Source organism: Rhinoraja longicauda, chromosome 5 (assembly GCF_053455715.1).
Source record: "Rhinoraja longicauda isolate Sanriku21f chromosome 5, sRhiLon1.1, whole genome shotgun sequence".
Lineage (NCBI taxonomy): Eukaryota > Metazoa > Chordata > Chondrichthyes > Rajiformes > Arhynchobatidae > Rhinoraja > Rhinoraja longicauda.
In genome coordinates, this window is record NC_135957.1 from 32,792,018 (window position 1) to 32,809,090 (window position 17,073).

Consider the following 17,073-nt stretch of genomic DNA (forward strand, 5'->3'; position numbering starts at 1 on the left):
ATGTTCAAGTTGAGATTTTCACTACTTCAAATAGGTTTATGATAAGCCATCAACGCCCGGATTCTCTCCTTTTTTCCCCTTAGGTGGGGACATTGGATTCATTGGTTGGCCTCTCGGATGAACTAGGAAAGCTTGATACGTTTGTTGAAGGGTAAAACACGCATTGGTTACTGTATACAAACGCGTTAAAGTGAATTTGAATTATCCGTGGGTCTCTGAAACTTCTTCAGTCCAAAATTGATGTAGATTTAACTCGGCTGAAGCAGATTTATCCAAACTGTTACTAGCACATAACAACAAAGATCTGCAAGACTCTGGTTTCATCTGAGGTTGAAATTCAGAACCACGCAGTCTAGCAGTCAAGGTGACCTGAAGAAGAAACATAAACAGATAATAATAGCAATTAAAGGAGCAGGCGATTTTACAATCTGCTGCCTTTCTAATGACAAAATGGTTCGCAAATATGGGGTAGACAATAGGTGCAGGAGTAGGCCATTCGGCCCTTCGAGCCAGCACCGCCATTCAATGTGATCATAGCTGATCATCCACAATCAGTACCCCGTTTCTGCCCTCTCCCCATACCCCCTGACTCCGCTATCATTGAGCTCTGTCTAACTCTAAAACCTCTTTTGACCATAGTTTAAGTTGTTAACTGCACAAAATCATCATCATCATCATCATATATATACAGCCGGAAACAGGCCTTTTCGGCCCTCCAAGTCCGTGCCGCCCAGTGATCCCCGTATATTAACACCCACTAGGGACAATTTTTTTTAACATTTTACCCAGCCAATTAACCTACATACCTGTACGTCTTTGGAGTGTGGGAGGAAACCGAAGATCTCGGAGTAAACCCACGCAGGTCACGGGGAGAACGTACAAACTCCTTACAGTGCAGCACCCGTAGTCAGGATCGAACCTGAGTCTCCGGCGCTGCATTCGCTGTAAAGCAGCAACTCTACCGCTGCGCTACCGTGCCGCCCCAAAATGTCTTAAATATAACACAAAATAAATGAAAATACTTCTGTATCGAAGTACAATTCTAAGTTTATTTATCATCCTGTTTAACTGTTGCCCAAAGGAAAAGGATGAACAAGTTTGATTTTATTCATGGTAAACAAAATAAATTTAGGAAGAAATATGGATCTTGTTCAACAACATAATGACTAAATGATATTATTGAATTTCCCAAGCATTACTCTGATTAATGTTGATTCTGTTTTGCATTTTGCTTTTGGGTCAGTTACTTATTAAAACACTCTGATCATTCCTGTAAATGTTTGGATCAACTTAGGCAACTCAATAGTATGATATGAGCCCCTCTTTGACACAAATTACAAAACTTGGATAGTTCATTAAAATTGGAGAATTCAATGGTCATACCATTGGGTTGTAAGCTACCCAAGTGGAAAGTGAGGTGCTAAGGTCCAATCAGGATTTCAACAGCAGGGATCGTTTGAAATATATTTAATGTAATTTAAACAATTGGATACTTTAAAATTAAATAAAGAAATAGCATTTTCTAAACCTGATATGATTTTATTACAAAAATGCACTTCTTACTCACTTTATATTTATTTCAGAATTAATATTGGGTGATGCGGCAAATTAATACACACGTGAACAGGAGGAAGGAGAACAAAATTAAAATGCCAGATTATGTTTATGTAGCACATTGCATATCACATTAATTACAGCTGTTTTCAATGACACCTAGATTTCCTTGGAGATCTATTTTTGCATTAATTAAAGTTGTTTCTGCTCATTTATGTTTGATTTAGCATTGTGAAGAAGCTGGCACAATATACAGCCGATATTATGGAGGATTCCAAGGATAAAGCTCAAGAAAATCTGTTGGCCAGTGGAGGTGAGTTGTATAAATCATGCAACAGTGTGTATTCACAGGGTGACATTTACACAATAAGATGGTGCTATGCCTAATTTGATAAACAAAACCATTAAATTATTTTTTTGCTTCCTACTGTAATCATGTATTTAAGACCTAACTCATATTTCTAAAGTATATAATCAAGTTAGTGCACTTTATTTATTTCAGTCAGCACCCATTTATGCTGCTGTACATAAAGTTTAGATGTGGTCTACCAATTAACATTGAATTGGTGAAGAGTTTTGATTAGATGAACTTTCAAAACAATTGAAAATAACATGATCTTATATTTTCCCATATTTTCTTATGGCACTGGAGGAAACCGTTGAGTCAATGCGATTCACATGGCAAACTCAGTACCATTCCCCCACTTACTCCTTTGTAATCTATTCCTCCCAATTTCCCACCTGCCTCACCTACACCAGGGGTAATTCTCAGTAAGCAATTAACCTATCAGCCCAAATGAAAGGAAACTGGAATATTTGGTAATATGCACAGATTCAACTGGAGAACCTGTAAATTCCACATAGGTAGGACCACTGGTCAAGGTCTAAACCAGGTTACTGTTGTTATGATTCAGCAGCTCTAACTGCTGCAGCACCATGTCACCGATGCAAGGAATTGGTGAGGAACATTCTTTAAATTACAGAACTGGAAATGGAACTTGTGAAATTGCAAAGGAATGGAATGCCATTTTAATAGATATAATTGTGGCTAATTGACAACATTTTCAACATTGTGAACTTGAGGACACCAGCACTAAGAATAAACCCCGTGGCAGCAGAGAAGCACAGCAGGTAGTCCTGTTGACTCTTCAATTCAGCCACCCAGATACAACCCTGCTCTGGTGCTATCTATGTGGAGTTTTTATGGTCTCGCTGTTACCAGATGCACCTTTTTTTCTACCATATCCCAAAGATGTGCTGTTTGTTAGGTTAGTTTGTTACTGAAAATTATTCCTAATATTGGTAGGTGATAGATCAGAGTGGAGTTTATGGCATGTGTGAGTTCTCCTGCCTTCTCCGTAAAACCTTTGACACCATTACGAATCAAGAATCTGTCGATCTGCGCCTTAAAAACACCCAAAGATGCAGCGAGCAACACCTATGCAAGTTTATTGAAGTGTGCCTATTTCTGTGAATGGAAATTCCAATACCTCTTACTATGTTCTCACCATGATCACATTTTAGTCGTACATTGTTGGCTGTCAGGCAATTGGGACAACCCAAGATTGGAAAAGTTTCTATAAAGCAAAATCTTTGGGAGGTCTGCAATTAATTAAGCACAAGACCTGTCTAAGGTGATAAAAGGATGTCAGGAATGTTGATGTACTGGGAAGAGGAGGAGAAGGGAGGTTCAGATGAAATATTCTCTACACCAGTCCTTCTGTAATAGTTCCAGCACTTAATGGTACTGATGATCAATGCCATCGGTAAAATTCTTCATTTTCTGTAGGGCTGGTGGTGTCAAGGGTTGATCCCTCTGTCTAGTGAAGCAGTGGACCACCGTGGAAACATAGTCTGGAATATTTCTGAGATTCCCTGGATAGCCATCAAAAATAATTTGATAATAGGATGGTACGCATGGCATGTTGCGTATTTGTGCTTGGACTCCAGTCAGGGAACTTTAGGCTTGTTGATAAAATATCCCTTGCTTAGTGATCAGACTTTGAATTAGCTGCTTTGTTGAAAAAAAGACAATCCAGCAGAATGACTTAGAAGATGAGTGAAACGCAATTCGCATCAGGAAATGAACACAGACTTGTATCCAAAAACAAGCAGCAGAAATGAGAAGTGGCACCACTTTCAATTGTTGGTCTTGGGGTGCACCCACTATATGGGTGCACACACAAAGTGCAGTCTATAACATCCCTTTATGGTAATCTGCAATTTGAGCAAAATCTACTGTACTGTCACCATGCTTTGATTTGCCTTGCCATGAGGAACATGATGCATACAGTTTCCTCCATGAGCTTCACGTGACATGGAATTTCATTGCACCGTGCTGTATATGACAACAAACTAATGTAATCTAATGTCTAGAAGGTCTCAGTGACCTCACTGATTCAGCCTGGTTGCTGATGCCTATTCTACAGCCTAGTGCTATTTCTGACCTTTCTCCTAACATGTCCAGTTCTAATAGTTATAGGCAACACTTCCAATTTTCTAACAGGGTTCCAGAAGTATATATCACTTATTTTAATAGTACAAAGTGGTTGATTTGTGGGTTTATTTTTCATTTCCAATTGATCATGAAAACATCCCTGAAATTGTCTCAACTAGAACAGTTTAATAAAATATAAAATTTATTAATTAAGTACTTTTCTTACAATGTGTGAGTCTGAACCCGAATTGACTTATTAACTTTTTCCTTATTGTGTAACAGAAGACAAAATTGCTGAGGTACTCGCAGAGCCCACTTGGCATTCTTTGTATTTCAAGAGATCCTTTTAATAGTTTGATAACAATTAGTGACCTCTGTTGAATGTTCTGTCATTGGTAGAACTCGGACATCTCCACCAGTTACTTTGAATGAACTCCGCATTGTTTCAGGGTTCTTATCAATGGTGCAGATCCACCACCTGCATGACTTAGCTTGGCATTGAATACAATGCATTCCTTTCTTAACATAATTCATCCCATACTTTCTTTGTACATAAGACAGCAATGAAGTTATGTTATCTTTGTTATTCATGCTTCTTCAAACTTTGACTATGCTTCAAAATTTAATTGCGCAAAACTCTCAAACCTGTTCTGCCCAGTTATTTACGTCTTCCTTTTTAGTTTTATAACATAAGCTTTCTAGGTAGACTTCTGGAGAGTGCTGGAGGAACTCAGCAGGTCAGGCAGCACCTGGGGAGGGAATAGACAGGTGACATTTTGGGCCAGAACCTTTCTTCAGACTTAAGTAGACCTCTTTTTCATTGTCCTTAAATGACTTCAGAATTGAGATTGAATTAGCCTCACAATCTTTATTAAGACATTGTCTATCTCCAATACCAAAGCTCCACCAATGCCAGAAGTACAAAACAAAATATAAAATGCTGACAATGTTCAGTGGATCAGGTTGCTTTTGTGGAAAGAGAATCAGAGTTAACTTTGCAGGTCAATGTCCTTTCTTTTGAACTGGGAGCTAGATGTGCTGAAGCAGTTGTTGACACCAATAAGGCCAGGGAACAAGGTCAGTATTAGGATTAATGTAAATCAGTCCCATTAAGGTAGACACATGAGTGAACTGAGTAGAGTACAATTGTGAAGATACATATTTTATCTGATGCACTTTGCAGATTGTGCATGGTCATCTCACTACACGTACAAATTTTAACAAAAGTACCAAATCTGAAAGTATAAATAATTCAGTGACAAACATGTAAGTTTTCTCATTGATATCATAGCAACAGGCAAAGATGGCTAACATTTATACGATCATCATATGACAAAGGAGCAGAATTAGCATTTCAGCCCATCGAGACTGCTCCACCACTCAATCATGGCTGATTTATCTTTCCCTTAGTCCCATTCTCCTGCTTTCTACCTGTAATCTTTGATACCCATACAAATCAAGAATCTATCAATCTCTGCTTTAAAAATACCCAATGACTTGGCCTTCACCGTCGTCTGTGATAATGAATTCCACGGATTAACCCCTATCTGGCTAAAAAAAATCCTCATCTTCATTCTGAAGGTATGTGCTTTGATTCTGAGACTGTCCTCTGGTTCTAGATTCTTGCACTACTGGAAACATCCTCTCCACGTCCATTCTCTCCAGGCCTTTCATATTGGTAGGGTTCAATGAGATCCTAAACTGCTTCTAAATTCCAGCAGGTAATGACCCTGAGCCATTTTCACTTCTCATACATCAATCCTGCCATCCCCGGGATCATTCTGGTAAACCTCCTCTGAACACTCTCCAACACCAACACATCCTTCCTCTGATATGGGGCCAAAACTGCTCACGATATTCCAAATATGATCTGACCAGTGCCTTATAAAGCCCTCCACATTACATCCCTGCTTTTATATTTTAGTTCTCTCTAAATGAATCCTAACATCGCATTTGCCTACTGACTCAACCTGCAAATTAACCTTTTGGGAATCTTGCACCAGTACTCCGAACGCACCTACAATTTCTGACTCCTCTCCCTAATTCGAAAATAGTCTATGCCTTTAATCCTTCTACCAAAGTGCATAACCGTGCACTTTGCTATGCTGTATTCCATTTGCCACTTCTTTGCCAACTCTCCCAATCTGTCAAAGTCCTTCTGCAGATTCCCTGCTTTCTCAACACTATCTGCCCTACTTACCTTCGTATCATCTGAAAACGTAGCCACAAAGTCATCAATTCCATCATCCAGATCATTAACATATAACAAGAAAAGTAGTGGATCCCTTTGACTTTGTAGTTAGAAATGAGGATCCATGTTACAGTAAAATGCAGATATAAGGAACGTTGAGCAAAACACAAAGTGCTCGAGGAACTCTGGATCAGGCAGCATCTGTGGAGGGAATAGACAGGTGGCGCTTTGGGTCAAGACCCTTCTTCGGTCTGAAAAGGGACAATCTGAAGATGGGTCAGACTGAAGAAGATTCCCGACCCAAAATGTCACCTGCTCATTCCCTCCACAGATGCTGCCTCTCGCACAGAGTTCCTTCAGCACTTTGTGTTTTGCTCCATACTAGTCAGGCCTGGTTGAGCTTTAAGTGGGTTGTTCTGATGTAAATATACACTCGTAAATCATTTGGAATTTGCGGTGGAGGGGGGTGATAGCAGCAGAACCTTCTTCATTATCTCAATTGAGACCAAGCAAAAAATTGCGATCACTATAAGAAGTTTTTGGAAATCCACAATATTTTTTTTTCACATTTAAAACATTAAGAGCAGGTTATACCATGCTTTAATTTACCTCTTCCACGCTGTGTTAAATTAATTTAAAAAAGGGGAAGTAACAATGAAGCAGCTAAGCAGACTGCGGCTTTCTAATATCATGATGTATGAATGTATATTTTTTCAATTTGGTGAATAATAATTGACTTTTTGGGTTGCATTTATTTGTGGCACTATAGTGATGTTTGAATTGTTATGTATAAATGAAGGAACAACAATCGCATCACTAATTTCATTGTTTTGCTTTGTTTTATCTTCAGTTGATCTTCATAGATACGTGACACATTTTCAGTGGGATATGGCTAAATATCCTATAAAACAGTCACTTCAAAACATAACAGAAGTCATTACCAAGGTGAGATTTGGTATTGATTGAAATCAATGGGGGGGGGGGGGGGGGGGGGTGGGGGTAGAGTCCTGTCCCGTCCCGTCCTGGTGCGGGGGTTCAGTGCGGTGGGTAGATGGTGGCGCCTCTCCCACTGATGGCCCTCGGGTTGATGCCGCTGGACTCTTTTCCCCCCCCCCCCCCCCCCCCCCCCCCCCCGCCTCCCACCCTGGATGGCCGCCGATGCCGCTGGACTCTGGGCGGCGTGGGGAAGGCGCTGAGCGGGCCGGGAAGAGGACAGGGGAAGGGGGAGCCGAGCGAGGTCAGGCCCAGTGGCAGGCCCAGGCCTCCATCTCCACCAACACCTGGCCTCACCGCTGCTGCTGCCGCCTTTCACCTTGGCCACCCTCAGGCTTGTGTTTAGCCAGTCACGTCCAGGCCCAGGTTGCTTCCCCCGGCACCAGGCATGGCTCTCCCGCTGCTTTGGAGCCGGTAAACCCGCCCGAAAGAGACAGGCAGCCAAGCCCTGCTCGTCCCGAGATCAACGGGCTCCAACTGAGCGGATGCTGGATGATTAGTTCATATTAATCAAATATGATTAGTTTTATTCTGCAATTTAAGAAGGAGAAGGTTAAATCGGAAGTGTCAGTGTTGCAGTTGAACAAAGGGGACTATGAAGGCATGAGAGAGGAGCTGGCCAAGGTCGACTGGAAAGGGATCCTAGCAGGAATGACGGTGGAACAGCAATGGCAGGAATTTCTGGGCAAAATCCGGAAGACGCAGGATAATTTCATTCCAAAGAGGAAGAAAGATTCTAATGGGGAGTAGGAGGCAACCGTGGCTGACAAGGGAAGTTAGGGATGGAATAAAACTTAAATAAAGATGTATAACACAGCAAAGAATACTGGGAAGCCAGAGGATTGGGAAACTTTCAAAGGACAACGGAAGGTAACAAAATGTGCAATACGGGCTGAAAAGATGAAGTACGAGGGGAAGCTGGCCAAGAATATAAAGAAGGACAGTAAAAGCTTCTTTAGATATGTTAAGAGAAAAAGAGTTCAAAGTCAAATGTGGGTCCCTTGAAGGCAGACACGGGTGAAATTATTATGGGTAACAAGGAAATGGCGGAAGAGTTGAACAGGTACTTCGGATCTGTCTTCACTAAGGAAGATACAAACAATCTCCCAGATGTACTAGAGGACAGAGGATCTAGGGGGGTAGAGGAACTGAAAGAAATTTACATTAGGGGAGAAATAGTATTGGGTAGACTAATGGGACTGAAGGATGATAAATCCCCTGGGCCTGATGGTCTGCATCCCAGGGTCCTCAGGGAAATGGCTCTAGAAATAGTGGTCGCATTGGTGATCATTTTCCAATGTTCAATAGATTCAGGATCAGTTCTGTGGATTGGAGGATGGCTAATGTTACCCCACTTTTCAAGAAAGGAGCGAGAGAGAAAACGGAGAATTACAGACCAGTTACCCTGACTTTGGTGGTGGGAAAGATGCTGGAGTCAATTATTAAAGAGGTAATAACGGTGCATTTTGATAGCAGTAAACGGATAAGTCCAAGTCAGCATGGATTTATGAAAGGGAAATCATGCTTGACTAATCTTCTGGAATTTTTTGAGGATGTGACAAGTAAAATGGATGAAGGGGAGCCAGTGGATGTAGTGTATCTAGACTTTCAGAAAGCCTTTGATAAGGTCCCACACAGGAGATTGGTGAGTAAAATTAGAGCACATGGTATTGGGAGTAGGGTGTTGACATGGATAGAAAATTGGTTGGCAGACAGGAGCAAAGAGTAGGAGTAAACGGGTCCAGTTCAGAATGGCAGGCAGCGGAGAGTGGAGTGCCGCAAATCTCGGTGTTGGGGCCGCAACTGTTTACCATATATATCAATGATTTGGAAGAGGGAATTAGAAGCAACACTAGCAAGTTTGCGGATGACACAAAGCTGGGTGGCAGTGTGAACTGTGAAGTGGATGTTAGGAGGTTGCAGGGTGACCTGGACAGGTTGAGTGAGTGGGCAGATGTGTGGCAGATGCAGTATAATATAGATAAATGTGAGGTTATCCACTTTGGCGGCAAAAACAAGGAGGCAGATTATTATCTCAATGGTGTTAGGTTATGTAAGGGGGAGGTGCAGCGATACCTGGGTGTCCTTGTACTTCAGTCACTGAAAGTTGGCGTGCAGGTACAGCAGGCAGTGAAGAAAGCTAACTGAAATGTTGGCCTTCATAACGAGAGGATTTCAGTATAGGAGTAAAGAGGTTCTTCTGCAGTTGTATAGGGCCCTGATAAGACCACATCTGGAGTATTGTGTACAGTTTTGGTCTCCTAATTTGAGGAAGGACATCCTTGTAATTGAGGCAGTGCAGCGTATGTTCACGAGATTGATCCCTGGGATGGCGGGACTGTCATATCAGGAAAGATTGAAAAGACTAGGCTTGTATTCACTGGAGTTTAGAAGGATGAGAGGGGATCTTATAGAAACTTATAAAAGGACTGGACAAGCTAGATACAGGAAAAATGTTCCCAATGTTGGGCGAGTCCAGAACCAGGGGCCACAGTCTTAGAATAAAGGGGAGGCCATTTAAAACTGAGGTGAGAAGGAACGTTTTCACCCAGAGAGTTATGAATTTGTGGAATTCTCTGTCACAGAGGGCAGTGGAAGCCAAATCACTGGATGGATTTAAGAGAGAGTTAGATAGAGCTCCAGGGGCTAGTGGAATCAAGGGATATGGGGAGAAGGCAGGCATGGGTTATTGATTGTGGACAATCAGTCATGATCACAATGAATGGCGGTGCTGGCTCGAAGGGCTGAATGGCCTCTTCCTGCACCTATTTTCTATGTTTCTATGTTCTATGTTTCTATATAGATAGTTCCAATAATTCATTCATTGAATAGAATGAGGGCTTTCATTGAATTGTTGGGATTTGTTATTAATTCATGTAATGCTGAGTTCTCCTACAATATATCAATTTGAAAGTGCCTACTGAACAACAATGCAATTGATTTGGTGGTAGTTTTATTACTAGTTTCATTTTGCTGACCCCTACTCTGTTTTGTTTATTTGTAACCTATTGTTGTGATTGAGTGGTCATGCATGCATTAGTTTCTGGGTTGAACTTTCCTGTAAGGAATTTTAAAAACACATACTTTGTTGCTATTTAAATTCTGAACTTTTCGCATGTTAATCTTTAATTTGCTTGTTATATTATCGCAGCTTTCTTTCCAATTCTTTTGGGTTTTCACCAATTGCATTCAATACTGTGCAGATCTTAACTCTCCTGCGCAATGTCACAGAAAATCAATGAATTACCTTTTAGAAAATGTCACAAATTTGCTACCCTTCAGAACAAGGAACTGCAGATACTGGTTTACAAAAAAAGACATAGTGCTGGAATAGCTCAGTAGGTCAGGTAACATATCTTGAGAACATTGGCAGGTTTTATGGACAAAGACCAGAAATGAATAGACAAGAGGTGTGAGATAAGGATAGAAGAGGCATGAAATATGAAGCCACAGGCATCCAAATCTGAAGCATCCATTTCTATCCTGATCTCCTTATCTCACACTTTTTGTCTTTTCATCTCTGGCCTTTGACCAACCATCCGCTGATCAAATCTCCACCCCTCACTTGTATCCACCTATCACTTGCCAGGCTTTGTCCCACCCCACCTCTCTTCCAGCTTTCAACCCCCCCCACCCCCTACTATAAATAGGCTGAAGAAGCTTCTCAACCCGAAACATCACCTATACATGTTCTCCAGAGATGCTGCCTGACCCGTTAAGGACCTCACAGTACTTCGAATATAGAACAGTACAACACAAGAACAAGCCTATTGGCCCACAATGTCTGTATCGAACATGATGTCAAGATAATCTCTTATCTACCTGGCCATGATCCATTTCGCTCCATTCCACATCCATATGCCTATCAAAAGATCTCTTAATTGCCACAAAAATATCTGCCTCGACCACCACCTCTGCATCGCGTTCCAGGCACTCACCACTCTCTGTGTAAAAAAAACTTGCCCGGGGTCCTTTGCAGAAGGCACAGCCTGGAAGTGAAGTTCAGTAGGTCTGTCCGCTTTAACCAAAATCCATTATAAAGGGGTCCATAAAAATGGTTTATTGTATTTTCCAATAGGACCAAAATAGATGCCAGGAGATGACCGTGGAAGAAAACTGAACTGAACTGGTTTATTGCTATCAAATATTTCATCATTTCAATCACCATATTCATGCATCTGCCTCAGTCACTAAATTCCTGCCAATCTTAATTTTGCTTCATTTTTAATGGGCATGGATAATGCCCAAGTCAAAGGAAACAAAGGTGCAAAGTTTTCCACAATAGCTGGATTATGTGCTGTGATGGTGTTTTTCATATAATTAGAACAATGTTGGCCTATATCTCTGACTGAAATCATATCAGTTTGCATAATACAAACAGGTTTACCAACTGATTCTTGTATGCACTTAATGCATTTAAAAATACTAACAAAATATTATTTAAAAATAATTGCACAATAGAAAAAAAAATTACCATTCGTTATGTTCTTATTTTCAGCAAATTTCACAGATTGATACTGACTTAAAGTCTCGGGCAATGACGTATAACAACACAAAGGGAAACCTACAAAATCTGGAAAGAAAAGCAGTGTATGTAAACTGATGCCATTTCTTAATAAATCTGTACGCAGTGGAAAACCCAGATGTCTGGAAAATAATTACCACAAATGCATTTTTTGTTATTGCAAACTCTTGAGATTGGGAAATATCAATGTATCTCAAAACTTCTTGTTGAGGGTGGATGCAGGAAGTTTGCCAAATTATTTTTTTTACCCAAAATTGGAAAGAAAAATTGTGCTGAACATATAACCTGATCGAATCAATACTTTCATCACTCTTCTTTACATTAAAGTAGGAAATTAATCTCACCTTGGTTAAAAAGTTCTTAGTGTGTTCAAAATATATTTTGAGGTTTACCAATGTTTCCTCTGAAGAAAATTATTGCTAGTTTACACTCAAAACTGCAGGGTACTATTTTAATCAGAATTGCATTTCTCGGTTATCATTTTTTAATATTCCTCAATTCTAATTATTTGATTATTCTACATATTTCAACACAGATTAACATATTTTCGTTTAAAAATAAACTCTTGACTCAACTCTGGACTTGACTCTTGATAATAGGCCAATTTTCATTTGTACATGCAAGTGGATGACTGGTTCAGTGTGGAATTTTAGAAGGATGAGAGGAGATCTTATCGAAATGTATAAGATTATTAAGGGGTTGGACACGTTAGAGGCAGGAAACATGTTCCCAATGTTGGGAGAGTCCAGAACAAGGGGCCACAGTTTAAGAATAAGGGGTAGGCCATTTAGAACTGAGATGAGGAAAAACTTTTTCAGTCAGAGAGTTGTGAATCTGTGGAATTCTCTGCCTCAGAAGGCAGTGGAGGCCAATTCTCTGAATGCATTCAAGCGAGAGCTAGATAAAGCTCTTAAGGATAGCGGAGTCAGGGGGTATGGGGAGAAGGCGGGAACGGGGTACTGATTGAGAATGATCAGCCATGATCACATTGAATGGCGGTGCTGGCAACCGGGAGATCCTTGGCGGGCCGAGCGCAAGAGGTTGGCAAAAGGGTCACTGAGTCTAGGCTTGGTCTTGTCGATGTAAATCAGGTCACATCGGGAACACTAAATGCAGTAGATGAGGTTAGAGGGAGTTCAGTTATTTTGTTACCCAAGGAAGTTTACAGTTAAAGTCAATGTGATTAAATTAGATAATTTTGTTGTTGTTGTGCAGAGATATCAAACAAGCTAAAGCACTGGTTTTGTATCGTACATTCACTACATCTTTTCTGATTTTCTCCATTTATGTTTTTTCAGGGGTAGTCTTTTGACCCGTACCTTAGCAGACATTGTAAATAAGGAAGACTTTGTGTGCGATTCAGAATATCTCACAACTCTTCTGGCATTTGTCCCTAAGTAAGTTCCGTGCATGGTTGGAGAAGTTGAGTTTTAATGGTTCTATTTAAATGCTTTTTCAACCGGTTACTATTTATATTGTTTTCATTATGCATTAGGTCCAATTATGTTTCCTGGCAAAAGACATATGAATCTCTGTCTGACATGGTAGTTCCTCGATCAACCAAGTAAGGATAATTTCCGAAAGCTGAAAGATTTGTAGCATAAGGAAGTTAATTTATCGAACTACTTATAATTTAATTCTGTTTCAACTGAATGATAATTTATAATGTGGAGAGGGGGTGGTCGTGTAGTGTTGTGACCATACATCCTGCAACCACTGGTTGTTCAGACATTCTGTGAAATTTAACGTGGGACCTCTTTCAAAATTGTTGACTTCAATTGAATATCTGGTTGACTGGGAGGCAAAACTTAAGAAATGTGGCACTAGGCCATAGCTAGGAAATGCAGAGGAGAAATGGATAGTAGCTTGGAGATAAAACTAAAGGAGGGATTGATGACAAGGAAGGAGTGGAAATGAAAAAGGGAAATGATTAGAAATATGGGAGATGTGGAAAGAGGTTCTTGGGATTGGGGAGGCTGGGACTGAAAAGGATTTGACAGGGTGGGGAGTGGGAAATATGGAGGAAGACTGAGCAGAAATTAGGCCAAGAAAGGAGATCAGGAAAGAATTCAAAGCATAATCAAAAAGTTGAAAGTTGTTGGGAAAAGCCAGCAGAAATGGAAGAACATTTAGACTTGCCTGTAAGTCTGTGGGGGATGAGGCTTCTCTGCCAGCTATACATAGGCCTGGAAGAGAAATTGGATGGTAATTGTGAAGGGGTAGATGATCCAGCCAAGTGGAAGAGGGCTACTTTATGGTCAGTAATAGTTTAAAAAAGGTCAAAACTATTTTGTCAGTAATTGTGCAATAAATATTTTCACAAATGAGCATGGAATTACTTACTGGGCTTTGACTTCCTAAACTTAGTGAGGAGGCTGAAGATGGCCAGAGAACTAGGAAAGTCAAGGATATGGAGGTTCGGTCCCAGATGATGCCAGAGTTGCCTGAATATCTATTATCTCCACATTCCACCCATAAGCAGACCAAACAGTGGCTGAGAGGCCATTCTACTGCAAGGAGCCAAAACTGGATTCCCTGACACTGGGAGGGCATGGGGGCTGTGAGGGTAGTAGGCAATCAGAAGAGTGGTAGTAGGAAAGGTTGACAATAGGGCAGGCAGCATTCAGTTGCAAGATCTGGTTGAGGAGGATAGGGGCTTGTTGTAGTTGGATATTGGGTTGTATAAGCTACATGTTGTAATTGCTGAGAGAACAAAGGTTTCCTTGAGGGGCTTAGTGTACCATAAGTGCTGAAAGAGTTGCTGATCCTAATGTATGATTATTTTTGATATGGATTGGGGAGAAGATTGAAAAGGAATTGACAGAGTGGAGAATATGAATCATAAGGATGGGCAGAGCAGAAATAAGGAGTTTGGAGGATGACAATAGACAATAGACAATAGGTGCAGGAGTAGGCCATTCGGCCCTTCGAGCCAGCACCGCCATTCAATGTGATCATGGCTGATCATTCTCAATCAGTACCCCGTTCCTGCTTTCTCCCCATACCCCCTGACTCCGCTATCCTTAAGAGCTCTATCTAGCTCTCTCTTGAATGTATTCAGAGAATTGGCCTCTACTGCCCTCTGAGGCAGAGAATTCCACAGATTCACAACTCTCTGGCTAAAAAAGTTTTTCCTCATCTCTGTTCTAAATGGCCTACCCCTTATTCTTAAACTGTGGCCCCTGGTTCTGGACTCCCCCAACATTGGGAACATGTTTCCTGTCTCTAACGTGTCCAACCCCTTAATAATCTTATACTTTTCGATAAGATCCCCTCTCGTCCTTCTAAATTCCAGTGTATACAAACCTAGTCGCTCTAGTCTTTCAACATATGATAGTCCCGCCATTCCGGGAATTAACCTAGTAAACCTACGCTGCACGCCCTCAATAGCAAGAATATCCTTCCTCAAATTTGGAGACCAAAACTGCACACAGTACTCCAGGTGCGGTCTCACTAGGGCCCTGTACAACTGCAGAAGGACCTCTTTGCTCCTATGCTCAACTCCTCTTGTTATGAATGCCAACATTCCATTGGCTTTCTTCACTGCCTGCTGTACCTGCATGCTTCCTTTCAGTGACTGATGCACTAGGACACCCAGATCACGTTGTACGTCCCCTTTTCCTAACTTGACACCATTCAAATAATAATCTGCCTTCCTATTCTTACCACCAAAGTGGATAACCTCACACTTATCCACATTAAACTGCATCTGCCATGCATCCGCCCACTCACACAACCTGTCCAAGTCACCCTGCAACCTCATAGCATCTTCCTCACAATTCACACTGCCACCTAGCTTTGTATCATCGGCAAATTTGCTAATGGTACTTTTAATCCCTTCATCCAAGTCATTGATGTATATTGTAAATAGCTGCGGTCTCAACACCGAGCCTTGCGGTACCCCACTAGTCACTGCCTGCCATTCTGAAAGGGACCCATTTATCCCCACTCTTTGCTTTCTGTCTGTCAACCAACTTTCTATCCATGTCAGTACCCTACCTCCAATACCATGTGCTCTAATTTTGCCCACCAATCTCCTATGTGGGACCTTGTCGAAGGCTTTCTGAAAGTCGAGGTACACCACATCCACCGGCTCTCCCCTGTCAATTTTCCTAGTTACATCCTCAAAAAATTCCAGTAGATTAGTCAAGCACGATTTCCCCTTCGTAAATCCATGCTGACTCGGAACGATCCTGTTACTGCGATCCAAATGCTCCGCAATTTTGTCTTTTATAATTGACTCCAGCATCTTCCCCACCACTGATGTCAGACTAACTGGTCTATAATTTCCTGTTTTCTCTCTCCCTCCTTTCTTGAAAAGTGGGATAACATTAGCTACCCTCCAATCCACAGGAACTGACCCGGAATCTATAGAACATTGGAAAATAATCACTAATGCGTCCACAATTTCTAGAGCCACCTCCTTAAGCACCCTGGGATGCAGACCATCAGGCCCTGGGGATTTATCAGCCTTGAGTCCCATTAGTCTACCCAAAACTTTTTCCTGCCTAATGTGGATTTCCTCCAGTTCCTCCGTCACCCTAGGATCTCTGGCCAGTAGAACATCTGGGAGATTGTTTGTATCCTCCTCAGTGAAGACAGATCCAAAGTACCGGTTCAACTCTTCTGCCATTTCCTTGTTCCCCATAATAAATTCCCCTGCTTTTGTCTTCAAGGGACCCACATTTGCCTTGACTATTTTTTTCCTCTTCACATACCTAAAAAAGCTTTTACTATCCTCCTTTATATTATTGGCTAGTTTACCCTCGTACCTCATCTTTTCTCCCCGTATTGCCTTTTTAGTTATCTTCTGTTGCTCTTTAAAAGAGTCCCAATCTTCTGGCATCCCACTCTTCTTTGCTATGTTATACTTCTTCCCTTTTATTTTTATGGTGTCCTTGACTTCCCTTGTCAGCCGGCGGGTGCCTCTTACTCCCCTTAGAATCTTTCCTCCTCTTTGGGATAAATTGATCCTGCAACTTCTGCATTATTCCCAGGAATACCTGCCATTGCTGCTCCACAGTCTTCCCTGCTAGGTCCTCCTTCCAGTCAATTTTGGCCAACTCCTGCCTCATGCCTCTGTAATCCCCTTTGCCATACTGTAATACTGACACCTCCGATTTTCCCTTCTCCCTCTCCATTTGTAGAGTAAAACTTATCATATTGTGGTCACTGCTTCCCAATGGCTCATTTACCTCGAGTCCCCTTATCAGGTCATTACACAACACTAAATCCAGAATTGCCTTCTCCCTGGTAGGCTCCAGTACAAGCTGTTCTAAGAATCCATCTCGGAGGCACTCCACAAACTCTCTTTCCTGGGGTCCATTACCAACCTGATTTTCCCAGTCTACCTGCATGTTGAAATCTCCCATG

The 17,073-nt window shown here is 41.4% G+C and overlaps 1 protein-coding gene across 2 annotated transcripts in view; it reads left to right on the forward strand.

The window, feature by feature from the left end:
- LOC144593538 (V-type proton ATPase subunit C 1-A-like) overlaps positions 1-17,073 on the forward strand; it is an 86,433-nt gene that overhangs the window by 47,074 nt on the left and 22,286 nt on the right. For both annotated transcript variants that reach the window (XM_078399260.1, XM_078399259.1), the window contains exons 3-8: positions 84-151; positions 1,782-1,867; positions 7,033-7,127; positions 11,674-11,765; positions 12,999-13,097; positions 13,196-13,264. In XM_078399260.1, coding sequence (XP_078255386.1) covers positions 84-151; positions 1,782-1,867; positions 7,033-7,127; positions 11,674-11,765; positions 12,999-13,097; positions 13,196-13,264 — 509 coding nt within the window. The remainder of the gene's footprint in view (positions 1-83; positions 152-1,781; positions 1,868-7,032; positions 7,128-11,673; positions 11,766-12,998; positions 13,098-13,195; positions 13,265-17,073) is intronic.